The sequence below is a fragment of the Canariomyces notabilis genome, assembly GCF_033297395.1.
Source record: "Canariomyces notabilis strain CBS 508.74 unplaced genomic scaffold N656scaffold_39, whole genome shotgun sequence".
In the NCBI taxonomy this organism is placed as follows: domain Eukaryota; kingdom Fungi; phylum Ascomycota; class Sordariomycetes; order Sordariales; family Chaetomiaceae; genus Canariomyces; species Canariomyces notabilis.
This window is the reverse complement of record NW_027041861.1, coordinates 137110-163180: the sequence shown is the minus strand read 5'-3', so window position 1 is coordinate 163180 and position 26071 is coordinate 137110. Positions and strand designations below refer to the sequence as shown.

The following is a 26071-nucleotide window of genomic DNA, read 5'->3' as shown; positions in this document are numbered from 1 at the left end:
AAAGCGCGGAATGTCCGGTCTAGGAAGGCTGCAACATCTTTTAGTGCAGCCACAATTTGTATGCAAAGTCCATGCTCTCTTATGTCAAACTCCACGGAGCCTTTGGTCTGACGTTGTCCTGCAGACAAAAGAACCGAGGCCCAGGCCATTCGAGATGCCTTGGAGATTCCAATTATTATTTTACAAACGGCTTACATGGTCTCGACGGTTCCAGTCCCATTTCGCACTGCCTGAGCTTAGGTATATCTATCAGATGGCCGCACAATCCGGACGGCAGGCACACCCTATTTCTGGAATGTGACTACCAACCCCGGCGATTGCACTCGAGCATCGCATCCGGCCGACGGCACCTTCTGGGCTCGAGCAGAGTATGACGTGACAATGGGTTCCCCCGAGGAACTCACCCGTTTTGACAACAGAATGACAGGACAGATGGAGAACGATCTGCGAGTCTGCCATTCGTGATGGCACCTTCCCGTCCTATTCACTCGGTTTGAGCCCCGGGCAGTGCATGCTGCTTCTGGGAACTAGGTGGTCAGCGCTCGCACTCAAGTGCTCGGAAAGTGCTCGGAAGTCGCACTTGAGGGCTTTCGCTTCATACTTATTCTTTTTGTTGATGCACATTGCCTGTCTGCCCAGTTCGCCCCCCAGTTTACTGTCAAGACCATCTCGGCATCATTAGCTGGCGCATTGTTACATTGGCCATTACAGGACCTGTTCAAGCAGCCATGGCCACAAAGCATCTGTTTACGCTCTTTTCGATGGGCGCCTTCATCGCGGGATGTCAAGCCGCGCCCACATTAAGTCAACGGCAAGGACGGTGGGACTCTGAGACGGTCCCTCGCGGCGTCGTCATCCAGCATTGCACCGTCCCGGGGGTTGTGGCGCTCACCTTTGATGATGGCCCGTACATATACACCAGTCAAATCTTGGACCTGCTGGACCAGTACAACGCCAGTGCCACGTTCTTTGTCAACGGCGACAATTGGGCGCACAACGTTGATGACGACTCCACCCCTTGGCCCGGCATATTACGGCGGATGGTCGATTCGGGCCACCAAGTGGGTTCGCACACATGGTCGCATAAGGACCTGACAGCCGCTAGTTCCGCTGTCCGGCACACCGAGATCAGCAACCTCGAAACGGCCCTCGGCCACGTCCTCGGCTTTGCGCCCACGTATCTCCGGCCTCCCTACGCGAGCTGCTCGGCCGACTGCCTGGCGGACATGGAGCAGATGGGTTACCACGTGGTGAATTTCGACCTCGACACCAAGGACTATCTGTACAATTCGCCCGGTGCCATCCAAGTCGCCAAGGATGCCTTTGCCGCCACGCTCGACGCCGGCTCTCCCGACAGCTCCTTCCTCGTGCTCGCCCACGACACGCTGCAGCAGACGGCCGAGGCCCTGACCGCCTTCATGCTGCGCAAGATCAGGCAGCGCGGATACACGGCCGTGACGGTCGGCGAGTGCCTCGGCGACCCGCCTGAGAACTGGTACCGTCCTGTCTCTGTATAGACGCCGCTCTTCGTTTGGTGTCCGATACCGGTGCTGAGCAGTTCGCATCACATGCAAGGCTGGAGTGTAATGATAAGGGGTTTGAGGGGGCAAAATCTCGTACAGGGGGCGGGCGGAGTCTTGTTGTTGACTTGAAGGATAAAAGTTTACTGGATCAGCCGGTTTGGCTATCGAGACGCGTCAGTCTCTTCTTGGATGTGGGAAGTGCCATGGTACGGCTTTCATTGATTGTGGTTGCAGCATAGTTACAGGCCTTCGCGCGGTGCTCTCGATTCGGAGATTCTAGAATAGAAATGTCCAGCATTCTCTCTCTAGGTGTTCGGCCGCTGTTCTGTGCTACACTCAACAATGCGCTCCGCCCCAAGAAAGGGGCGCCGAAATACTGACAAGAGCAAGTGTTGACTTAGTTACCGCTCTACAAACCGTTCAGAAGGTCGCTGATTTCCTTAGCTACAAATGCCGGGTCGTCCTTTTGGATGAAGTGACCGCAACCCTTGGCGATCTTCACCTCGCCCGAGCGGTCGGCCGGCACGAGCCGGGTGAGCCCTTCGTTGTATGCTCCCCAGGCTGGGTTCACATACTCATTGATGACCGACTTTGCCACGGACAATGGGCCCTAAACAATCCCCAGTCCCGTCAGCAGAGGTTAACGGGCATAAAATTCCCCGCCATCTGAAGCTGCCATATCTCATAGTCTGGGTAAGGTATCTCACCTTCTCGCACTGCTCGGCAAACTCGTCCCAGTCATGCCCGAGGACAACCAGCCGCGGGACTCTCCCTCCGGGACCCGCAGGGAGGGCAGGGCGATCGGCGTGCGGGAGCAGCGCGGCCAGGTTCCGCCGGTCCAAATGCTCGGGGTTGGGCACGGTCGGGTGGAAATGCTCGCCAAACGCGGCGCGGGCGTGGCGGACGAGGTCGGCGTCGTCGTCGTCGCCGTCCGGGTCCGCGGGGAAGAGGGAGACAAAATCCGTGTTGGCCATCATCGAGTCCAGAAAGAGATAGCCCGCGACCCGGCCCGGGTGGGCGGCCGCGTAGAGGCGTGCCAGCGCGCACCCGATCGAGTTGCACACCAGCACCAGCCGTGCTTCCTCCAGCGACTTGGAATTGGGCAGGATCTCTGGGCAGAGCTGGGTGAGCAGCTGGTGGAGGTCGGCGACGGAGGCTTCGGGGCCGTGCCCGTAGGGTGTGTCTAAGTCGGTCGGGTCCGGGTCCGACTCGCCCTGGCCGTACCGGTCGTAGCTGAGCAGGGCAGCGGGGAGGGGCTGTCGGGAGTCCCGCCGCAGGGAGATAAGGTGGTTGATGGCCCCGGACCAGGCGGCGCGTGGCAGTGCAAGGCCGTTGAGGAATACCACGAGGGTGTCGGACAGCGGATTTGAGATGGAGTTCGAGTCCGCGGGAGACTGCTCAGGGGTGTGGATCGAGATGCGCAATGAAGCGCCGGGTTTGGTGGTTAACGTGATGGATCGGTCCTCCATTTCAGATGGCCGTGTTTCTGTGGGTGTTTGGGTAGGTCAGGACAGTTCAGGCGAAGGTGTCTGTTTGCGGTTCATGTAAGAATTGAGACGACAGCTCCCGTCGGACTTGGACCTATGACGTTGTAGGTGGAGCGGGAAGTACAGTATGTAAGCTGCCACCGGGCAATATAACGCCATTCTATCTGGAGAGGTAATAGATTGAAAAACCAGCCGTTTCGAATGTGGTTACACGACACCTACCTATGTGTCGATACAGTATCAATGGGTAGGTACCTACTTTGCGGAAGATCTACCTACGGTGGGATCAAGACCTTAAGCCACATGCATACAATTCAGGTTACAACTTGACTTCATAGGTCCCAGCTGAGGAGTCCCCATGTTGCTCATAAACGGTAGCTACCTGCTACCGGGACGTACCAGAGAACATAGGTAGGTACTGTCGCAAGTAGTGTGAGTTTGCTTGAGTCTGGGTCCATTTAGATCATCTAGCATCGGTTGATACCTGCCTATGTAGACCACCATATCCCTAGCCGACTGGCTGAACTGTAGGCTATGTAGCTGAATGGCGACGGCGATTCACTTAGGACTTGCTCGGATCAACTGGATCGTCAAACGCCATACCGGACGCTCTCAAAATCAAGCAGTGTAGATCTAACTTTGATTGTCTTTCAAACAACTTCATCAGTGTAGACCTATTACCTTACCTTATGAATAGCCCTTATTAAGCGTCTATCATTGAGTTATTTCTGATAAACAACCTTTTCTTACAACTGAACTCACATGCAGACTTAGGAATCCATACAAAACCTGCCCATAAGTTCAACTTCACAACTCCGCATCCGCACCACATTCCTTAGGAGCCTAGCTCGGGAGTGCCTGCAGGCAAAAGGGCGTTTGGTTTGATTTGTCGACGTGGCAGTCTTCTGACCAGGAAGGTGGAGCCCGGCCATAATTCACCTTTCAGCCCAAACACTCGGAGTCGTCTTTATCTTCAATCATCAGCAGCAAGCTTCTATTGGAAACACTCCGGTTGCAACACGCGCTCACCAATATCAGCTAGCTATGTCGAGGCCTCATTCCTCCTCATCCACACTTTGAGAAAGCAGCACACTATCACCACTGAGCTGGTTTGGCCCCAAGGCTCAGCTCTTGAACTCGGATGAACAAGAAGCAAGCAACACAGCAGCGTGCTGACGTGACCATGAAGATAACGGCTGTAAGACCCCGTTTGCAACAGTTGAGCAGGTAGAGAGCAGCAGCTGACAAAGTCGATAGCTCTATGTCTACCCTATCAAAGCCCTGCGCGGGATCGAGCTCAAGTCCGCCAGGATTGGGCCCCAGGGGATTAGACACGACCGGAGATTCATGCTGTACGAGGTCCGGCCTTTCCCTGGTGAGCTGAGGAAGATGCAGCTCGATACGCATCCTCAATGTGCCTTGTTTGAGCAGGAGATCGTGCCAGGTCCTCGAGAAGGGGAGTCAATGGTCGTGGTGCGCTACCACGGCAGTCAAGCAGAGGGCCCGAGGGAGAACCAGCAGCTTGAGGACGCACCTCTCAAAGTACCGCTGGAGCCGGAAGTTTCATCTCTCGAACAGATTGACGTCGTCTTGCACAAAAGCCCCGCTTCCGCGTACCGCATGGGTGACCCATACGATTCCTGGTTCAGCCAGCGCTTCGGTTTCCCCGTGATGCTGGTCTACATTGGCGGCGGGCGTCGTGCCGTCCCGATCAAGTCGCTGCTGCCCAAAACTACCACAACCCAAGAACAACAACAAGGATGGATCTCAACGCTAGCCTCTTACATCGGCGGCCCCAAGCCCAACCAGAAAGACTCGGAGCCATGGCTAACCTTCACCGACGTGGCGCCGCTTCTGATCACGTCGGAGGCTTCGTTGCGAGATGTGACCGAGCGCCTGCTCGACGGCCAATCACCCGGGATGTACAAGTTCCGGCCCAACATCGTTGTCGATGGTGAGGGAGAGGATCCTTGGGCAGAAGACTTTTGGGCCGAGCTCGCCATCGACTCCGAGTCCTCTTCGGCCACCAACCAAACCGACCCCGAGCAGCACGACGGGAAGAAGAATACCCTGATACTGACGGGCAACTGCGCGCGGTGCGTCAGTCTGAACGTGGACTACCAGACGGGGAAACCAGCGTCTGGGGAGCTCGGGACGCTGCTCAAGAAGCTGATGAAGGAACGCCGAGTGGACCCGGGGGAGAAGTGGTCTCCCATCTTTGGCAGGTATGCTTTCGTTGATGGGAGCAATGATGACGCCGACGGCTTCACTGTGTCGGTGGGTGATGGTGTGCAAGTGACACGGCGCAATACCGAACGGACGGTTTTGAACTGGGACGGCTGAGGATGATCACAGTACTCAAGGTACATGTTTTGGAAGCTGATGACGACGTCCGCCGCCTTTCTGTACCGCATGATATCGGGTTTCACGTTTATGCCCCATCCGACGGCTGCGAAGACGTCTGGGTCCCTGGCTGTGCCATGAAAAGGGAGTGACCCGTCGTAGTCCCAAATAATCACCTCTTCGATGGATGCCTACCACTCGGCAAAAAGTCAAAATAACATACAACACCAGGGATTCGCTGGTCGTCACCGACCCAACTACTAATCTGGCGGTTAGTAGTTTAACTAAGGGAGAGCGGACGGGATCCCGTGTTTTCTACTACCTATGGTCGTATGTGTTCGAGAGCATCCTGTTTGGGCGTCATGTAGTAACAACCACTCGGTGCAGTGTACATAGTCCTAAGTCAAGATGAACTTGTATGAGGGTTATGAACAAGCCAAACCCTAAGTGTAAGGTGGTCTACCGGCAAGGTTATGCTAATGTACTGCTTTTTGCTTGCTTACCTAGGTACCTCCTGGACCCGGAGAGACAGCGCAAGGAAAACATCAGCCGGAACGGGTCCGCTTGGCCGGGACAACTATTCCCCCTATATGTATTACATATACCTAGGTGGAGTGAGGCGATCGCTGGATTACATGTCACCGGAGCAGTCTGTTGCAGTGTTGTACTGTACCTTACCTAGACTCTGGTCGGGACTATCGCATGTATAGGTAAATGCCCTAGATTCAGGGGCTCATCGGATGGGAAGAAAATTCAGTTCGCCGCCGATCGGCATGCAGAGTCACCAAATCCGTGACGCCGGGAAAACACAGTGTGCAATTACAACCGGATACGCCAGGGACGCTAGATATAGTACTAGTACTAATGAATGCTCTTGGTGTTATTCCTCCTTGCCTAGTTGAGTAACTATGTACTGGTAGTCCGTATTACAGTACCGAGGTAATACCCACGGCACTACTCAGCTAAAGCGAGTGGGCAGACGTGGGGAGAAATAGATGGAAACGCCATCTCGCGTGGGCAGAGAGAGCTTTATAGTTGATGGACTCGGACTCCGGACCATGCCCCGTGCGCGAGCTCCGTCTCGGGCGGGCTGCGGCGGGTCCCGGTTTCGCCGGGTGCCTGGTCCGAGTCCGGGCTGCCGGACGTCGGGATTCGGGAGCACACGGCTTGGGAGCACTTGGCTTCGATTTTGTCTCTGTGCAAGTAAAACGTTCACAAGTTGGAGCCATGCCGTAGACCCGAGGTTCCGGACTCGGCAGATATAGTTTGGCACCCGACTCGGATGCATAATGGTGCCATTGTGGTATAGAGATACTGACTGGCTGTATCAAAGAGTCCGAGCCCGACTGCGTGGCATTGAGTCTCCAATTGGAACCCTGCAGCGGACATGCAGCCCCCGTGTTTGGTGGGATTAGCATCATCTGTTTTCTTGGATCCTCGGATCCTCGCCCACCATCTCGAGCTTTCCGTCCGCCCAATATGACTTGACTTGTAGCCCAGCTGCTCCCAGTGGCTTTATGCTTTATTAGCCGGTCCTGGGCAACTAGTGCCGCACAAAAAGAGAGTCACATCCGAAGGTGCTCTGCATTACCCACTGCTGGCAAATGCAAAGGCATACGGATTGAAGCCGTCGAGTGCTGGTCTACACAACAGTAAGGGGCCCCGGTCCATACCACGACTGATCTTCCGTTGTGCTTGGGATGCCGATCCGGAGGAATTGCCATCGTGGCTCGTATGCGAGATGCGATACGACCGCGGTGGCAGCCTCGGGAAAGCATCATGGCCTCTTAGAGAGCCTTTATGTCTTTACGAAGGACCTTCATATGCGGCAGGTCCCTGTGCAGCCTAACCCGCGCGTGGTTGTGCTGGTCCTGCCGGCTAGATTACGTGCAGCGGCCGGGTATTGCAATCCCTGGCCTTGTTAGCAGATCACGGGATCGTTTGCTTCATCGCCACGCGGCCGGTCAGGGACAGCATCACCTCCGGTGTAGCGGCTCTGCAGGCGCCAACACACTACCGACATGAATCGATGAGGTGGCTCGCGCGGCAAGACGGTTGAAATCGTTTCCGCCGAAATGGTGGCATGCCCCGAGTACATAGGTGCATAGTGTGTACCGCTGCAGGGTCCCCGCTGTCCACAATGATGCATGCTAGAATGATCGAATACCAGTACCGGACGCGATCGGGTTCGAGGCTGGGAAGAACCACAGACTCGTCCCGGGATGAGAGGGACGCATGACAGCACTCTGCTTCCAGTCCAGGCTATAAAGTCTGGTGCTTCCAAACCGGCGAACCCTTCGTTCTTTGATAGTGTGTGGACCCTCTTTGCGGCAGCCTGCAAGTCATGGGGTCGAGAGTGGTTGGCGAGGTTGGTTCCGTCTGCAGGTCTGCAGCTTGCTGCTGTTTGCTGCATGCGAGAAACCGGATCTTCTCTGCTCGCTCAAGCCAGAGCGAATCAGAGCAGCCGAAACCATCATATCGCTAACCTGGGCTCGAGGCTCCCCTGCAACTGCCAGCCGTGCGTCTGGCCATCTCGCTCTGGCTGTTTCCAGTCGGCGGCACCACTGGCAAGCGACAGACAAGAGCCGCAGGCCTCATCGTTCTGGGCCCGGGAAGCCGCTTTCGCGGGCCCGAGGGCGCCAGGGGAAGGTGAACCTTACAGAGGTGCCTTCTTCACCTCGGGCCGTTATATTGCCTCTTTGGCTTATATCGTGCCTTGTGGTAGTGGATTGGGGAGGCAATTTGGATCAAGATGGAGCTTTCACCGTCCTGGCAGGGCACATATTTACCCAGTCTCATGCCGTGCGCTCCCTGAAATTGCCTGCCGCTGCGCATCTTCGGCGACCAAAGTCAATCCCTTGTCGTTTCGAGCCTTGTCTTTTGAAACCTCCGAGCCGTTAGCGAAGCTTCGCAGCCATGGTGATGGTGATGTCTTGTTGACGAGTGGGCATGGTTCCGAGCTGGCTTGGTCCCGGCAACTGCGGCATCGCTATGCATTTCCTTCGTTTCCAACACGCTAAACTCCAGGCCCAGGCAAGGGTAGTAAGGCTGTCTGTGGGTGCCGATGGTCAGATCGACGGCGCGCACGGATAGGGACCGTCGGACCCGTGCCATTGATGTCTATAAACATACCCAACAGCTAAAGATCCCGCGCAATGGGTAAGGGAATTAAGCCGCTCGGGCCGGTCCCGACGTTTGCTCCTTCTGCTGGGCTGTAGACAGCTAGATGCTGGGGCTGGATGAATCTCCCGCAACCGGCGTGTTGGCGACACCGAGCCATGAATTGACTGTACGGAGGTGATTACGGTAGATACATTACCTACATACATACAAAGATATATGCGGTGCGGATCGATGGCTACCTCACCTACTCACCTCAGGTCGAGCGTGTCGGTAAGATGCAGGCTTTGTTTCGCCTGTCGTGGACTCGCGGGGTCAATAGATTATAGAAGGGACTAACAAGACCCTTCCAATGAGCGCCCGGGCTGATCGCAACCTGGTATTGCTCTTCTGTTTTGCTGGTGGCTTTTGACTGCGATCCAGGTGTCGCTTGCAGGTTGGGACGGGGATGGAGATTGGGCATTGAAGCTCTTCAGCCAGCCCAAAGCTAAGGTACCTTATCCGTCAGTGTGTGCAGAAATTACATATTTACAGTAAAATACGTAAGACAGCTAGGGCCCTGAGCTACCCCTCCAAAACATTTCATGGCGGGGTAATTCCTGCCCCTCCATAAAACACGGACAATGGCAATCCTACGGAGAGATTAACGATAACCACAATTGGACTAAGCTTAAGTGCCGGTATTTAAAAAGCGGCGGCCAAGGTTGCTAGATCCTCTCGCTTCATCCAAGGCCAGTTCAGAACATCTTGTTCAGGAGAAACCGAAACTTCATCAAGAGTTGGGCTATCGGCCTGACACACCCCGCAACTCCGATCTACTTACATGTGTAACGTCATGAAACGAGCTACAGGCCGACCTAGCTAAAGACAATGACATTTGTCAATTGAGCAGCATGCCGAGGTCTGTCCGGTTTCCGGGCACTGTGCCCAACGACACCTTCAACTGCGAGAAGGTAACCAACATTTACTACTGCACTCGCCTTGGGCTTGATTGGTTGCTTGAGGGTTGTGGCAGGCTGGCATCTTGCATCTTGCGCATGTACTGCTATGTACAGGGCCGAAAACAGGCAAGACCCCGTATGTGGGTCATGGCTTAAGCATCGTCGTATTGTATCAGCAGGAAGAACCTGAGTTAAGCCGCAGATAACCCATTGATTCCTTTATAAGCTGGGTGTACTCCGATGACCCTGAAACCCTCGAAATGCGGGTTTGCTCATTGACGAGATCTTTGTTCTTTCCTTACATAGGCATATGCCACCGATTGCCGTCCATCAAGCGGGCGTGCCTGGGCTTCCCGAACCTCGGGTATAGAACCACTTTGTGTCTTCAACATTGTGATCGCCCCTATCGCGTGGCGGGGGCAAGAGGCTGGGGGGCAAGGCAGGTAGTTGCTTAGGGAAACCTGGAAAGAAACGTTCCAGTCCGCATGCCCTGCACAGTAGACGAAATACAGTGTGGGCTCGTACTGGCGTAATTCATAAGGTAGTGTAGGAACTAGGAACCGGGCGCCAACCCAGGGCTTTATTAATAGCACATCGGTTGCCGGTCAAGTAACGCATCAAGAAACGCCGATTTTCTTTCCTACACCTATGGACTTCAGGTTGTCCCGAGATAGAACAACTAAACCCTATTAAAGGGAGAATTCTCCGAGGTTATCCTTATTGTACTGCTTCTACGATGCTCCTACAGGGTGCCTACGGTGACCGCCAAATTCAGCTGAAGAATATTAATTGAGCTGAACTCAACGTGACAAGAACATTAGCTAGTCTGGCTTACTGTAGTGTATGCGACAGGGACATGGTTAATCATTGTATGTACTGTACATCCAGCCGGGCGCATGGAGCCGTTGCGGATGCCGCACCTTTCCGGAGATGGTTCGAGACAGACAAGCGCTTGAGCTCAGTGCCTCGTTAGCACTGTCATCACGACGAGACAATTACTCGCCTTTGGTCTCTTTGACCTTTCACTGTGGGACTCTTGGAAATCATTGTTCCAACATGGGATGGCGACTACTTTGCTTTTCAACACTCTTACTACTATATCCATTTTGTTGAACTACGATCGTCTTCATTTTACTCAGCATGTTTCAACCTGGCATCCGACTTTCGGTTTGATCAGATGGCATGTGTGACAATACATAATGGCACTGTGCTGTGTGAGTGGGCTGCGCTAAACTCTGACAGGGAAAGCCAACGGCGCAACTGAACAGACTGCAGTGAAGCTTGCCGCAGCGACATGCAGCTCCAAGGTGCATTGCTCGTTTGCATGTCGCAAGCTTGGTCGGCTCACTTCTTGGCTCTGGCGCCGTATCCGTACACCAGATAATGTATGGGATTCGTTTGTGGCGGAAGAGCCTTTTGGATCCCCAACGATCCAGCCTGGCGACAAGATATGACATAGACGACGGCTTACTGAAGTGGTCATTCTAGCATGAAAGTGATTAGTGTAGATATCAGACGGGGAAAGCCACATTCCCTTCATTCAACACTTGGGAGGAAACAATCAGGCATATCTTGGTTGGGCATCCAAGCTTGCGCGTTCAGGTTGCTTAACGTTATCCACATATCCACACTCGGCCTGTATAGCCGTCGGAGTCAACCGAAAGATGAACCATCGAGAGCAAGACAAGTGAGCGGACCGGCGTCGCAGTTGATCTGTCAAGTTAATTCGGCGAGCCGTTGTCAGGAGTTATTCGGTGGTTGGAAGAAGGCGGCCGAGGCGGCTTGCGGGCATAGGTAAGGTAGTTGACAGCATGTATTTTGGAAACGGCATTGACCGGCATTGATGATGCTTGCGGAAGATAAACCACTTGGGTGCCCGCGATATATAATCCAATCCCTGAGACCGTGAGTAGCACTTACAACGACAATGCTGCAATCAAGCCGCAGGGGCCGCAATACGGCACATAATACGCCTGAACTGCTGCTACCCGCTGGATATGTCATCTCATCAGTCATTAACGTATGAACATGCTGAGTGTTAATGTATCCCGTTGTACCCCGTTCAAGCAACCTCATGAGTCACGACCAACTTGCCTCCTGGCTTACGCGCTACTTACACTACCCTTATGTAGAAGTAATACTGGGAACCAAGATTAACCAGGGTCGACCGTGGAGACAGACGTGACGGATCGCCCGCTCTGCCTTCGCGATTGAGGTGGTTGGCCGGTACCACGGGACCACTCTGCATCGATGGTGTGTTGCAGGCCCTGGCTGCTTCCTTCGCTGCTTCCCACAGCCTGCATTCACGCAAGAACGATACAGTGCCTGGGAACAAATACTGTACTGTATTGCTGTTCCCACTGCAGCTAGCCCAGCTCGGGCGTACTTCTCGCTCGGTCTAGGTGTCTGCCGCTGCTAACTGCCTGAACGTTAACGCTAAAAACCCAAGGTTGCCAGTGAACTGACTTCATTCGCCCACGCGAGACCCGAGAGACATTGCACCCCAATTTCGCCATCCGCCGCATCACACCGCTTTGGGCAATCCTGCCAAGCCCAGCCAGGGGCCCTTCACACTGGTGGACTTGGGCCCTGTGGTTCGCTCCCGCCTCGGCCTCTCCACCGACGCACAGCAGCCTATCTCAGGCCTGCCCTCACTCACCTCTCGCAACCGCCCGACTTTGCCTCTCCAACCGCCCCAAAAAGTGGGATGCGAAAAAGGACGAAAAAACAACAAGATCGGATTCTATACAGCGAGAAAGGCACCGACGACACAGAAGCCCAGCAATTGCATCTGAATAGCATGCGACGGTCGACGACGTCGTCGTGCTTCTCTCCGTCTCTCCCTCTTTAATAGCCTGGTCCCTAATCCCCACCGCTCCGCTTGCTCTGCCGCTCTCGCTGCCTCCTGTTGCTGCTCCCCACTCTCCTGCCTACTTTCTGCTCCGTTCTGTTCGCCGCACAGCTCGCGCCCCTCCAAATTCTCGCCGCACACACCTTGTTTGAATTACTCAAAATCCCGCCTTCCAGACGATGACTGTGTCCAACGACCCTGGCAGCAATCACGAGGCCGTTGCTGCCATGTCCAATTCGTCTTCGTCTTCCCCGGCCGCTGGCGGCAGTGCGCCCGTAGGCGATGAAACTGGTATGACCTCCCCCGCCAACGACAACCAGCGACCGCCATCAGCACCAGCAGGCTCCCGATTACTCGATGCCCCGCCTGTCACCCAAGCTCGTCCCTCTCGTACAGCAAGCTTCCCGTCTACCAGTTTAGAAATCTGTTACTGACACATTGGTTTTTGCGTGCGAAGCCTCGACCATTACCGTGAACACCAAGACGCCAGCCGCTTTTCCGCCGCCCAAGACGGACAAGCCTCGACCGCACACCTGCGGTACCTGCCAGCGCGCCTTCGCCCGGCTGGAACATCTGAAGCGTCATGAGCGGTCGCACACCAAGGAGAAGCCGTTTGAATGTCCCGAGTGCACACGGTGCTTTGCCCGTCGCGATCTTCTGCTGCGCCACCAGCAAAAGCTGCACCAGACAACCACCCCGTCGTCCCGTCCACGAAACCGCCGGGAGAGTGCCAGTGGGCCAACGCCAGGGGCCAGTCGGGTCCGCAAGAACAGCATCGCTGGCGCCAATGCCGCCGCCAATGCTGGGGCTGCCTCCATGAGGCCCAGGGCGAACACCATCAGCCACGTCGATGGTGCCCATATGCAGATGATGGCTGCGGCCAATGCCACCGTCTCGAGCCGCATTCCACCCACCCACAGCCGTCATCCGAGCCTGGTGGGGTTACCTACCCACGGCATCGATGCCTTTGGCATGGCCTCGGCTCTAGCCCACCGCGGAAACCCTCTGGGTCTCCCAAAGCTCGAAACCCATGGTATTAATGGCATGGACTTTTCGAGCGGACTTAGAACCGCCCCGCCTATGGCGTTCGGCTCCGAATTTGACTTTGAAGGGCTCTTCTTTGGTGCTGCTTCGGGCTCTACCATCAATCCGAACGCCCTGCACTATAGCGACTCGCCACCGTCCATGGTCATGGATCCGCTCTCTCCATTCCCGCATGGTCTCCCCGATTTGTCAGCCGGTCAGCAGATAGACGACGGCTTCGACTGGTTAACAGGCTTTGAGCACCACATGTCATTCAATAACGGGACTACCGAGGCTGCCGTGGACGGATCTTCGCCCTCCGCCATAAGCACCACGAGCCAGAGCGGGATCAGCGATGTCATGGTGGACGGGTCCAACCACCACACGGCTTCGGCCGGGTCGGGATCCATGTGGCAGTCGTCCATGATGCCACCTCCCCAGATGACCAACCCGTTTTCGCTCGACATGGGCAATTCCGTTTTTCCAGACCTCCTCAACGGGGCGCCTCTATCTCCGCAGCCATCGTCAGCCAAGACAATGGGCGACACGTACTTTTCGACCCCCCCGCCGGCTCTCAGCTCCTTGAGCTCGTCGGTCATGCCCGGCTTGAACGGCCAGACCCTGAATCAAGCGGTCAACTTTGGTGCCGGTCCCGAGACGCCGTCCTCGATGAATGGTAGTAATCATGGCACCTTACCCGTCTCGACAATCACTGATTCAACAAGAAATGCCATCCTAGGTGCCCTGTCGGCCTCCCAGGCGTCCCAATTTGGTGCGCGGAGATACTCGTTCGCCGCCACGCCCACCTCGCCGTTGACAACACAGCCGTCTCCGACTGCTAGCGCATCCGACCCAAGCAACAGCCTCCCGAGCACCCGAGACCTCCAGCGATATGTCGGGGCCTACTTGCGATTTTTCCACCCCCACCTGCCGTTTGTCCACATACCGACGCTATCATTCGAAATTCCTGCGCAATTGGCTAACGGGCGAGACAGCGGCATTGGAGGTACCGGGTGCTTGCTTCTTTCGATGGCGGCCATTGGTGCCCTGTTTGAGTTGGAGCATCAAGCGTCAATGGAACTATTTGGAATGGCCAAGAAGATGATTCAATTGTACCTCGACGAGAGGAGGAAAGCGAACGTAAGAAAGGCAGAATCTATCCGACGCGCTCCCGTGTCGGACCCCAGTTCACAGCAGCAGGACTCCCCGGTCGAGACTCCCGTGTGGTTAGTTCAGGCGATGCTCCTGAATGTCGTGTATGGCCATAACTGCGGGGATAAGCGATCCGGAGAGATTGCATCAACGCATGCAGCGGCATTAGTAAGTTTAGCGCACGGGGCCGAGTTGCTGCGGCCGGCGCGCGTTGAGCCGACCAAGGACGTTGAGATGGCGGATGCCGACGGCGCTGGTGGCTGGAACGGTTCAGGCAGGAAGGAGGGCGACGAGCTGGCCGAGTGGCTGCGCTGGAAGACCGTGGAGGAGCGGAAGCGGACGCTCTATGCTATCTTTATCCTGTCTAGCACCCTTGTGTCGGCGTATAATCACACGCCGGCGCTCACCAACTCAGAGATCCTTCTCGATCTTCCTTGCGACGAAGAGTTCTTCGCCGCCGAGAACGTCACGGCCTTCCGGGCGAAGGGCGGAGTATTAGCAGCTAATCACAACCGGATGACTTTCCATGAAGCGTTGGGAGAGCTCCTCCGCACCAACGAGAAGCAGCAGAAACGTGCCTTTACCAGCTCTGACGGAGGTTTCGGTTCGGCGGCTAATATCGACGACCTGCCCCCGAGCGATTTGAAACCAAGCAGCTTCGGCTGTTTGATCTTGATCAATGCGATACACAACTACATCTGGGAGACCCGCCAACGACACCACAACAAGGTTTGGACCAACGAGGAGACCGAGAAGATGCACCGCCATATCGAACCCGCGCTCCGGGCATGGCATGCCGCCTGGGCCAGCAACCCGCATCATAGCCCAGAGCGCCCGAATCCCTACGGTCTTGGCCCGCTCTCGGCCGACTGCATCCCACTGCTCGATCTCGCCTATGTTCGCCTGTTCGTCAACCTCTCTAGGGCCAAGGAGCAATTCTGGCAGCGGGACTGGGATGGTATGGCCGAGGAACTTGCACGTGGATCTGAGATTATCCAGCACGCCGAGCACTCGCCAGCGTCCAACAACGCTGATTCAGCTGTGGCCGAGCCGTCGGAAACACCAGGGGCAAGCTCGTTCCTTACTGACTCTTCGCTAAACATGTCTTCCTCCCCCAGTTTTGCGACCTCCAAGTTTTCTCCACCTAGTGCCATCAATCCTGCCCTAACCCAACATCCCACGCAATACCAAGCGCAGACATCCAGCAGCCGGTCCACGTCCCGCAAGGAGAAACACCTGCGGAAAGCCGCCTTTTTTGCAGCCGAGTCGCTTTCGGTTTCGGATCGGCTTGGTGTCACTTTTGCCAACCTGACAAGCCGTGAGCTTCCCCTACAGGCGACACTCTGCGTTTTTGACTGCGCCCAGGTGCTGGCGGAGTGGGTTGCAACTCTGCAGGACCGCGTAGGCCGCTATCTTGGGATCCTCGGTCGCGATAACGTTGATCTTGGGCAGGTTCCTGCAATTATGCTGTTGGAAGAAGAGGACGTGAAACTTTTAGGAAAAATCGACGAAATCATTCGTGGCGCAGAAGTCAAGATGAATATGGAAATGGCCCAGTCTGGCAGCGCGAGTAGCATCGACGGCAGACAGAAGATGGACGACAACCCGGGTTATGCTGCGAAACTCCTGCGAGTCACGGCTTACATGTTTGACAAAGCCGCTGTATGGCCTGGTAGGTGCTCTCTTGTGTCTCCGTTCCTCCCACAATTCGTTGACAACTCTGCAGTGACTCGGTTGATCACATCCTGCCTGGAGACCCATGCCAACCATATGCGCGCCCGTGCGGAAAAGTCAATCATGGCCCTCGACTAAATCGCGGATCAGCTGAGCGAAGCACCGGTAGATGAAGCCCATGGCTGAACTTCTTTCCCGTCATCTGGAATACGGTTTTCCGCTTGAGTCAGAGCTCGCATCCTCGGATTCCTATGTTCTCCCATCACATTTCGGCCGAATATGATACCCCCTATATTTCGTTCGTTTTTCTGTCCATGGTCAGGAAGCTGTTCCTCTCACCGGGGCCGCCACCTTGCTCGAGTCGGTTTCCGCGATATAACCAACGGTTTCTCTTTGCAACGTTCACTTGATGAAAATTATTTGGCGAGCTGTGCCAATCTAGACTGTTTGGCTCCACGGACAGCTACTGGGATTTGCCTGAGCCCTGTGGCCTGACATAGCTACGACGCATCTTCACATGTACATTGTTTGGGATGTTGGGCAAAAGGTTGGACTCAGCACGAGCTGAGCTGGGTAGTTGGGAAAAAAAAGAACTGCCCCATTTCCTTTGGGGTACTGGGTGGCCTGCTTGTGCTTCGACGGAGTACCGAAAATAGTATAAACCGCATGGCTCACGAGCAATGAGACGATCTGGCTTGGGCAGGTTTTTCCTCTTTTCTTTTTTCTTCTACTGCTCTATTATTTTCTTTTTGCGAGGTTCACGCATTCGCGGCGTATGGGAGTCAGTTCGGAACGATGGAATTCATAACTGCACATCGCAGTTGCCACAGAGGTACTCGCCTGGAGAAGAGAAAAGGTCGACGAGGATGGATGGGGAAGCCGTTTGTATATATCATTGCCAAGCTAGATGGGGAGAAAACCCAATGTCTTGATGTGGTTACACGGTGTGCTTATTTCTGCCTCTTAAGCAGGGTTGTCACTGGTTTGAAGGATCTGATCCAAAAGCCTTTCAAGACATCAACGATGATGGTAGTCCTTTGATCTTCATCACGGCATGGATGTGGACTGTCGGGCATTGCCGTACGAGAATTTTGCACTTCCTTCACCAGGGGGATCGACAGATTGAACCCAGTTTGAAGGCGAAGACGCTGGCGCATGAAGAAAATGCGGAATCTCTCGATGGATGGAGTTACTGTACGTCCGTCACAGCTCTTTCTTCATCTCTATCGGCTATCAGCAGCTGGCTTGTGGCAGCTCAGGTCTGGTTGTGTCGTTGTCGTTGACTCGTGGCAGTTTTGCTGCATGGAATGAACAGGATGTACTGTACAGTACTGTAATTACAATACAGATGTACATACATACAGTACTGTTCCTTACTTGTCCGATCATAATTTTGTACTGTATCGGTATTGAATTGCGAGGGATAGGCTTGCCAAAAGCCAGTTGAAGGATTGAAGCCCAGCCAATTTTCCCTTTTCTTCTTTCTCCCCTGAAATGCCCAAGCAAGAAAGCCCCTTTTGCGGGTTTCTAGTGCACGCTAGTCTAGACAGCCCTCCCCTGGCTTCGTTCTGCTTTTTGCCGGGAAATTGGCCACCTGCAAAAAGTTGCACAAGCTACACGACGCCCTGGTAGCCATTTTCAGTGGCTGCGAATGGTGGATGGTGGAGTCCAAGGGCCCCGAGAGGACCCTGAAAATGTATGGATTTTCTTGGTCTGGCCCTGTTGCAAGACGACTTGACATGACGGCGACAGCGATTTCCTGACGCTCAATCGGCTTTCTGCAACCATCCGTCCAATGTCGTTCACAGGACAAGCCCACTTCTCTTCCACGCTTCCCTTGATGTATCTGGGTCTCAGCGAGATTTCTTTCACGTTACTGTATCTATTGTACCAAGCACTCAAGCTACAGATAGACAATGGCCAATGGAAAAAGCGGAATCGACCCTATGTGGAAAAGTTTTGATAAGTCTGGCTGCAATCTTAATTAAATCCGCCCTGGTCTGAACATGGATGCGGCTCGCTTGCACCCCAACGTCGACTCGGCCAGACCCCGTCAATGTGGATTGTGGACATTGGCAATAAGCTATGGTGGCGTTGGCACCGTTTCGGGTACGGGCAGGGCACGACCAGGGGCCGATCAAAATGGTGAAAATCTCAAAAGACAAAATAGGTGTCCCTTCCGTGGTGTGCATGGGGGGAAGGAATCTTTCTGCTCTCTCTTCCTCTTCTCTCCCTCACCACCACCTAGTTCTTCCGCTTGTCCATCCTTACGATGGCAACCACTACCACAACGACGACCGCGACGACGACGAGAAGTCGCACGGCCAAGGGGGTTGCAGAGGCTAAGCTTACCACGACGCTCCCCGAGGAGGGCCTCCGGTATCCCGACATCCAGACCATCCGGGACGCAATCCCCGCGCACTGCTTCGTCCCATCAACATGGCGCTCGCTGGGCTATGTCGCCCGCGACGTGGCCATGACGGTGGGCCTCGGCTGGGCGGCGATGACCTACATCCCGCAGATCGACTCTTTGGCCTGGCGCACGGCCGCGTGGATCGTGTACGGGTACGTCCAGGGACTGGTATGCACGGGGATCTGGATTCTGGCACATGAGGCCGGACACGGGGCCTTCTCGGTTCACCGCCGACTGAACGACGCCGTCGGGTGGACGCTGCATTCAGCGCTGCTGGTGCCCTACTTCAGCTGGAAGTTCTCGCACCACCGCCACCACCGCTTCACGGGCCACATGGAGAAGGACATGGCCTTTGTCCCTGCCACCAAGGCCGACCGCGAGAAGCGCCGCCTGGTCGATCTGTACCTCGACCGCGAGCTGTTTGAGGACGTCCCTCTCGTGCAGCTCGTCAAGCTGCTGGCGCATCAGCTCGCCGCCTGGCAGATGTACCTGCTCTTCAATATCTCGGCCGGCAGAGGCAGCCAGCAGCGCAAAGCCAGCTGGTGGCGCCTCAGCCACTTTGAGCCCACCAGCGCCGTCTTCCGCCCGAGCGAGGCCTTTTATATCGCCCTGTCAGACCTGGGGCTCGCCATCGTAGGCGGCCTTCTGTACCTTGCGTCGACCGTTGTGGGCTGGAAGACCGTGTTCTTACTGTATGGCGTGCCGTACTTTTGGGTTCACCATTGGTTGGGTAGGTCTCCTGTTTTCTTCCGGTCCGAATGGCTTGTAGGCCAATGGACAAGACCGCTGACAATTCGCCAGTCGCCATCACCTATCTGCACCACACGCACCCGGAGGTCCATCACTTTGAAGCTGAGAGTTGGTCTTTCGTTAAAGGCGCCCTGGCCACCGTAGACCGCGACTTTGGCTTCGTAGGCCGTCACCTCTTCCATGGCATCATCGACACCCACGTTGTCCATCATCTTTTCCCGTCAGTTTGCCCTGCCTCACAACAGCCCGTACTTGGAAGACGTGGAATTGCTGACCCAGTAATAGGAGAATTCCGTTCTATTACGCCGAGGAGGCCACCGAAGCCATCAAACCGCTGCTGGGGGATTTGTACCATCGGGATGACCGGTCCTTCATGGGCCAGCTGTGGTCGACTTTCACAAAGTGCAAGTATGTTGAGGCGGACCCTGCAGTGCCTGGTGCACTGAAGTGGGCCAAGAGCAAGTAATCATCCAGGGAGGCTCTGGAAGGCGGCGTATCTTTGTGTGGTTGCTACGCCGTCAATACCATGACATGTCCGATATTAATAATAGACAAGACATGATAGAGATAGACATAGACATATAGAAATAGACCTGTACGTCGCGAAGACTTGGGCGCAAACCTAGAGTAGACGCGAAGTCTCAACCCAGCCCTCTCCAATGGTCGCTTGGAGGGTATTGACCCGGGCTCGGTGCTCCAACTCTGTTGGTTCAAGGTGAGATGGGTCTTTCCGCTCCAAAGGAAGCCTATGCTGGGCACGAATGTTGTCAGCTGCGAAGCCACCGCTGGCATTCCTGGGTTCGGCATCTGCGAGTCATCAGGCCAATCCGTAAACCTGATGACTGCAGTGACAGTCCGTAGGCCAACCCTCACATATCTCACTCCCTCTTCCCCTTCGTACTTGTCGCATCGCTACCGCCCCCTAAATCAAGTGTTGAGTCGCTGATGCCCGCAAGCCGGAAGCTAAAATCGACTACCCCAACCAGGCCGCTCACAGCTTTGACAAGGCCCTCGAGATCGTCGCAAACGAGCGTGGTGCACACTTGGAGCACCGCGAATTCAGCGTAGCCGGGCTGCTCCATATTGCGCGGGTCGAGGATGCTCGCCACCGCGGCATTGCGGCAAGCCCCACCGCTGCTCTCGCCATGGGAGTCAGCCAGCCCGGTGCGCGAATTTACCATCCTGATTGGGCCGGCATCACCATCGTCATCCCTGTCAGACACTGCGGGCGCAGCCGTCATGTCGTACGGTCGTGGGAGGGGCAAGAAAGGCGGGAGACGCTGACCTGAGAGCAGAGAGTTTGAGAGGAGGGTCAACGTGGACACTATGGCGTGGTGGGTTGGCTTGAGGGTGGTGAGGACCTCTGCAAGCGCGCTTAGCCACTCCCGGCTGCTGCTTGACATGGAGGAGGAGCGAGAGGCGAGAGGGACCGGGTTGCCCCGCGACCGAGGGCGTCTGGAGTCTCGCCTATCACGGTCCGCTCGGCCTCTCAAGCGGATAATGCAGGGGTGCATTAGCGTGTAGCTGACCAGCGTCAGATAAGCCATCACACGGGTGCTTCGAAGGATGATATCGTCGTAGGCCTCTCGCGGGAATTTGCCGCCAATGGTGGGCTCCCACTTTTGCCACTCAGAGTGCTGTGACATGGAAGGGATCAACATCATGACCTTGCCAAAAATCTTCCTGCCGATCTTTGACAACTGATGCGCCGGCGTGCCTGGAATGTTGACGTTGCCAGCCGTGCCGCGAACATTCGACTGAAGCGTTGAGCTGATGACGCCAAAGTAATTGGCCACAAGGTAAAGAGTAGCAGACAGGTCACGACGCAACCAGGTCCGGTCGGTTAGTGGCGATGGGAAGATGGTCCAGAAGAAAGCCACAAGGCTGCCACCTGCGACGCAGGCGAGGCGGTATGGCGCTAATAAGTATGTCCTACAACGTCAGTCAGCGGGGCGATGGGACGGCAGCTTGGAAATTGCCGAGGACAACGAGGGGGAAACGAACGAATAAACAGGTTGGCCGGTTTGTTCTGCAACCGCGCGGCCGATGGTAAGAACTTGGAGTTCGTAACCAATAATCAAGACCTGCGTGACGATGGCAATCATGACAGCCGGGACGAATCGGGGATACTTGATGAAGAAGTAGTAATGGAGGAAGAGGGAGAGCCAGAGGAACACTATGGCCCCCGGAATCCGTTCATCAACGATGTACCAGATGATAAGGGAGAAGCACATGGCCACGACCGTGCCCCCAACCCGGCAAAGGAAGCCGAAGAAGGACTGACCTGAGGCTGTCGGTTGTTGTTGATTAGTAGTGAAGATGAGAAAGCGGAAAGTTGGCGGAAACACTTACTCATAGTCATGCCGATAGCGATTATGATCATTGCCCAGACTAACCTCTGTTCCATGAAGAAGTGCTGTGTGCGCTCCAAAAAGGCCACGATCCCAACTGACATGGTCGCGCACGCCACTTTGAACCCAAACATGGACTCTTCGGACCCGAAAAACTTGGGAATCTTTCGCAAGCAATTGCCAAAGCGTTGCCAAGTCGTAGCAGGGGGAAGATGTTCGGGGTCCTTCTTCTGGTTGTACCCGTCTCCGAAGAAAACAATGTTTGCACCGGTCTCCATGATATCAGGCGCCTGTTCGGCCGAGGAGTCCTCGCTGCTAAACACAGCCAAGAACCACTTGCGCAGGCGGCGGAACGAAGGCTTGATGAGCCGTCTTTTGGACATTGTTCCGTCCCCGACCTTTTCGTCGGCAAATGCAACGAGTTCTTGGACAGCCACGCCAGAGGCATGCATCAGATTCTCCATGTAGAGGACGATGTTGAGTTGTGCTTGATCTCGCTCTCTGCGGAAGGAGGATCGGTTGTCATTCTCTTCGTCGAAATCAAAACCCCTCTCTCGAATCCACGTCCTCAGCAACTCTCCCTTCCTTGAGTGGAAGGCTTGGACTTTCTCGTCAATGACCCTGGCAAATCCTGGGTCGCCGGGCCTGAGTCCTTCGCCCGCCTCGATGTCAACTTTGTCAGGATCCCGGGCTGCCTTTCCGGCTTTTTTCGAGGCCTTTTTTGGGCGTGGGAGCAGCTCCAAGCACAATCCGGCATGTTCGAGTCCCTGATCAATAGCCTCAGACAATATCTCGAACGGGTCATGCATTTGTTTCATGACTTCGTTCCAAACATGTTTCTCCATGTCCTTCTCTTCCACAATCTCTCTTGGGGCATCCTTGGCAGTATCCCAGCCGCGATGCTCAGAAACGCGTTTGAAGATGTCAATGATGGTCATCATGCCCAGCCTGTCCATCGAGCGTTAGCAGGAAGTGGACCTCTTGGGGCAGAGTGAGCGGATGAGGTGACCAACACTGGAATGTAGACATTGCGGAAGAGGTTGGACAGCTCGCTCAGGTCTTTTGCGTCCAGCTTGCCCCATGCAATGTCGCGTTTGGCAAATGGCATGTCGGCATGCAGTTTTCCGGTGAGCTCTCTCATTTTTGCGCCTGCTTCCTGCAATGCTCTTGCTGCTTTTGCCTCCTTGGTCAACTTTGGCACCTCCGCACCCTGGCGCGATCCCTTGCCTCCCAGTTTCTCCAGCAGGGTCTCGGTACGGGTGGCAACGGCAAACATGTCTTCTGATTCGAGACCGATGAGATAGGATTTCTGCAATGAGACAATCTGCCTGAGCAAGCCGATACCGGCAGCGAATTGCTTGAAAACGACCAGGCGGCTGCTGACCGGGAAGATGAAAATGTTTACGGCCAGGGCCAGAGCGAGAGCAACCAGCATGGCTGTGAATAGCTGCTCAATGAAAGCCCTGGCGGCGCTTGTGGTTGCCATGAACGGGCCGTATGTTGTGGAAATGTTTACGAGGATGCTGTAGATGATGACGGGGATGTTGAAGGCCGGCAGCTTTGCGCGCACGACATTGCCAAACCAGATGTTGAAAAATAGCCAGACGGCGCATACGGCTGACTGACTGGAGTTGTATGGCGGGCGTGGAGAGGGTGGTGAGTCTGCAGGCGAAGTGTGATAGCGGGCTTGGACTGACGACCAGAGGGCCAACATGGACACGGCGGCGCCGAAGGTGACGGCGAGGAGATTGAGGACAAAGTTCATCATGAACTTGCCCCTCGGCAGCAAGGCTAGAGCGAGGACGCTGATGATAGGCACGATATAGCCCACGGTCTGGAAGTAAGACGATACTGCTGGGGCCTGGTACATGGCAATGCCTATCAACGGCGGAACGGAGCCTCTAGCAGGCACGTCCGGGTGGTTAGCGAAATTGGAGCCCGGTGGCTATAACTACGGATGATTCAATGAGCCCTTACTTGAACATGGCGCGCAGAGTGGGTTTGTCAAGCCCCAACCTGATGAAGAGAGCAGACAGACTCTTCTTCTTCTTCCCTTCGCCCAATGCCTCGTCATCGTCTGCTGTTGGGCCATCTGCCTCACTACCGCCCATGGCGCCCACCCGCCCACGACCTGAATAGTCTCCCGGCGAATCATGGTTCCCCTGGAGATGTGTGTGGTTCGCTGTTATGTTGGTGTTCTGACCTGTCATGGCGAGTAATTGAAGTCACTTGAGGAGACACGGGGTCGGAGAAGCAGCATCAGTTCCTGCTTGCGACAAAGATCGCAGCAAGAAGAGAGTTGACATGGATATCATAGAGAAGGCTCTTTGGTCGAGGCACACGAGGCCAGTGCCATGATGGGCCTCAAAAACATGCGTCATGGGTTGACGATCCCAGATCGGGAATTGCAGGGCAGATGCAACAGTGGGGATGCTGGGAAACATGGTGGAGTTCACCACCAGATCGGACTTGATTGACTCGGGACGGCACGGCAAGTGCAAGGCAGGGACCAGCGATAACATTGGAACCTGGAAGCAACTTCCAGTCCTCGCAAGGGCCCTTACTAATCGTAAGTACCGTACCCATTTCAGCTGCAAAATGAAGATGACTCTATTACTTTCACTGCGACCTTATCCAGGCACGGAGAGACCAATGCTGAACCCTCTTCCCATCGGCTCTCTCTACCTTTATGGTGCGTGTTGAGACCTAACGTAGCACCATGCTCGCTACGTGATTCCGGAGGTAGCGTAATTCAGGTACTAACTGAGCCCCATAATGCCAGGTAATACCGCTGAGCGTTGGTAATCCTCACCTCCACCGGCCATCCCACTGCCACGCAACGCACATCCACTGGGAATCCATCGATACTTCTCTCATGTCCCAACTGCGGTAGAGAAAGAGTTGGGGAGAAGCCCCCTAATGGAAGACCATCTCATAGTTCCATCCATTCCATACGGCGCTCGTTTGGCGGAAGTGTGCCAAAACCCAAAAACCACAAAACTTTTTTACTAGGCTCACACCGGGGCAGTAAGCTCTACCCCGTTAATTCTATTCAAATTCAATTTAAGAATTGCCCACCATCCTTCTTTTCATCCTACATCCTTTTTCCCAGTTACCACTTAGTTGTACCGGTATATATAGCGCGCTTAGGTAGCGTCTTCTCCTTTTTACCACTATAATATACATTAGAGGCTAGCAATTGTAGTAGTTATATAGCTTGTATACCCTGCGATTAAATTAAAGCGAATTCGCTAAGTGCCTAAGAATCGCATTTTCCAGGCAATTTAGCTAATTTAGTAAGGGAATTGCTCCCGGGGCACTAGCACTTTTTCCTGGGGGCACTAGTACCCCCCAGGGCTAGGGTTATCGCAAGCGCCCCGACTTTGAGGACTTCGAATCTTCCCAAGTCAACCACGCAACTTCCACCACTTCAAATCCCAGATTCCACCACATCAATCAATCAATTCGATCACGTCAAATTGATCCCTTTTTCCACTTCAAAATACCATGGCGAACCGAGCGCGTTATCGACATTCCCTATAAGTCAGATTCAGACGATGAATTCCCGCCCGTGGAAGTGCTCATGGCGCCAATTCTCGACCTCTCGAAACACTTCTCCGTCAAGGGCGCGCGACCGACAGCCTCAGCGACAGCTCCAGCGACAGCTCCAGCGACAGCTCCAGCCACCAGCCAGCGACGACGACTCTAAAGAAGAATAGAATCGTTTTCCCAATTCGCCCGCCACTCAGGAAGAGCAGGAAACCTCTAGAGATGAAGATAGCTCTAAGGATGAAGACAGCTCTAAGGATGAAGACAGCTCTAAGGATAACAGCTCTAAGGAGGATACTAGCGTCTACCAACCTATACCTCCATTAGGCGCCAGGTTTCTCGATCCACCCCAGGGTAACACACAAGGAAGTAAGGCCCGTCGGGCGCGAGGTTATAGGAGAGAGTACATTGTGTAGATGGATCTAAGCGTTCTATAACGATTCGAGTGTATTCAAGCGATTTGAGTGTATTCGAGCCATTTGAGTGTATTCAAGCCATTTGAGCGCCTTGCAGTAAGAGGGCATATTCGAGCAAATTGAGCCATTTGAGCCAGTTTTCGCGTTGAGCAGTAAGATAGGCGCGCGCAGTCAAATTAGGGGATGCGGATATACTAGCATTAACCCTAACCGTAGGGAGTACTAGTACCCCTAGGAAAAAGTGCTAGTGCCCTCAAAGCAATTCCTTTTAGTAAATTCGACTACTCTAGCGAATTTAACTACCCTAGCGAATTCGACTACCCTAGCCAATTCGACTACCCTAGGAACTCAACTACCTTAGCGAATTCGACTGCCCCTAGAATTTGACCACCCTAGCCAATTCTACTACTCTAGCTAATTCGACTACCCTAGGAATTCGACTGCCCTAGCGAATTCGACTGCCCTAGGAATTTAACCA

At 54.7% G+C, this 26071-nt stretch overlaps 7 protein-coding genes across 7 annotated transcripts; 4 read left to right on the top strand and 3 right to left on the bottom strand.

Moving 5' to 3' along the window:
* Positions 1–728: 728 nt before the first annotated feature.
* On the top strand, positions 729–1517 carry N656DRAFT_772405 (carbohydrate esterase family 4 protein; the record flags this gene model as incomplete). The annotated part of the gene is made up of 1 exon (XM_064813927.1): positions 729–1517. One exon carries the CDS (start codon positions 729–731, stop codon positions 1515–1517), a length of 789 nt encoding a protein of 262 aa, XP_064665285.1.
* A 204-nt stretch (positions 1518–1721) lies between these two features.
* On the bottom strand, positions 1722–3166 carry N656DRAFT_762948 (alpha/beta-hydrolase). The gene is made up of 2 exons (XM_064813281.1): positions 2231–3166; positions 1722–2133 (listed from the first exon to the last, which is right to left on the bottom strand). The coding sequence occupies exons 1-2, from the start codon at positions 2990–2992 to the stop codon at positions 1933–1935; spliced, it is 963 nt and encodes a 320-aa protein (XP_064665284.1). The 5' UTR covers positions 2993–3166; the 3' UTR covers positions 1722–1932.
* Positions 3167–4193: 1027 nt separating this feature from the next.
* N656DRAFT_793044 (uncharacterized protein) lies at positions 4194–5353 on the top strand (the record flags this gene model as incomplete). Its single annotated transcript, XM_064817136.1, has 2 exons — positions 4194–4208; positions 4268–5353. 2 exons carry the CDS (start codon positions 4194–4196, stop codon positions 5351–5353), a joined length of 1101 nt encoding a protein of 366 aa, XP_064665283.1.
* An 879-nt stretch (positions 5354–6232) lies between these two features.
* Positions 6233–6913, bottom strand: N656DRAFT_470771 (uncharacterized protein). The gene has a single exon (XM_064809762.1). It carries the CDS (start codon positions 6772–6774, stop codon positions 6316–6318), a length of 459 nt encoding a protein of 152 aa, XP_064665282.1. The 5' UTR covers positions 6775–6913; the 3' UTR covers positions 6233–6315.
* Positions 6914–12192: 5279 nt separating this feature from the next.
* N656DRAFT_470642 (uncharacterized protein) lies at positions 12193–16523 on the top strand. Its single transcript, XM_064809761.1, has 3 exons — positions 12193–12556; positions 12723–16112; positions 16167–16523. The coding sequence occupies exons 1-3, from the start codon at positions 12445–12447 to the stop codon at positions 16250–16252; spliced, it is 3588 nt and encodes a 1195-aa protein (XP_064665281.1). The 5' UTR covers positions 12193–12444; the 3' UTR covers positions 16253–16523.
* A 770-nt stretch (positions 16524–17293) lies between these two features.
* Positions 17294–19743, top strand: N656DRAFT_793042 (bifunctional D12/D15 fatty acid desaturase; the record flags this gene model as incomplete). The annotated part of the gene is made up of 4 exons (XM_064817135.1): positions 17294–17308; positions 18483–19257; positions 19329–19497; positions 19563–19743. The coding sequence occupies 4 exons, from the start codon at positions 17294–17296 to the stop codon at positions 19741–19743; spliced, it is 1140 nt and encodes a 379-aa protein (XP_064665280.1).
* Positions 19744–20155: 412 nt separating this feature from the next.
* Positions 20156–23739, bottom strand: N656DRAFT_719596 (uncharacterized protein; the record flags this gene model as incomplete). The annotated part of the gene is made up of 5 exons (XM_064812380.1): positions 20156–21209; positions 21282–21567; positions 21630–22576; positions 22642–23529; positions 23606–23739. The coding sequence occupies 5 exons, from the start codon at positions 23737–23739 to the stop codon at positions 20156–20158; spliced, it is 3309 nt and encodes a 1102-aa protein (XP_064665279.1).
* Positions 23740–26071: the final 2332 nt, after the last annotated feature.

Excerpts from the sequence above, each read along its gene's own strand:
- N656DRAFT_762948 (XM_064813281.1), bottom strand. The coding sequence starts at position 2,992 with ATGGAGGACCGATCCATCACGTTAACCACCAAACCCGGCGCTTCATTG. Across the intron at positions 2,134-2,230 it reads TTGCCGAGCAGTGCGAGAAG|GGCCCATTGTCCGTGGCAAA; the intron begins GTGAGATACCTT and ends GGGATTGTTTAG.
- N656DRAFT_470771 (XM_064809762.1), bottom strand. The coding sequence starts at position 6,774 with ATGATGCTAATCCCACCAAACACGGGGGCTGCATGTCCGCTGCAGGGT.
- N656DRAFT_470642 (XM_064809761.1), top strand. The coding sequence starts at position 12,445 with ATGACTGTGTCCAACGACCCTGGCAGCAATCACGAGGCCGTTGCTGCC. Across the intron at positions 12,557-12,722 it reads GCCCGTAGGCGATGAAACTG|CCTCGACCATTACCGTGAAC; the intron begins GTATGACCTCCC and ends TTGCGTGCGAAG. Across the intron at positions 16,113-16,166 it reads CAAAGCCGCTGTATGGCCTG|TGACTCGGTTGATCACATCC; the intron begins GTAGGTGCTCTC and ends ACAACTCTGCAG.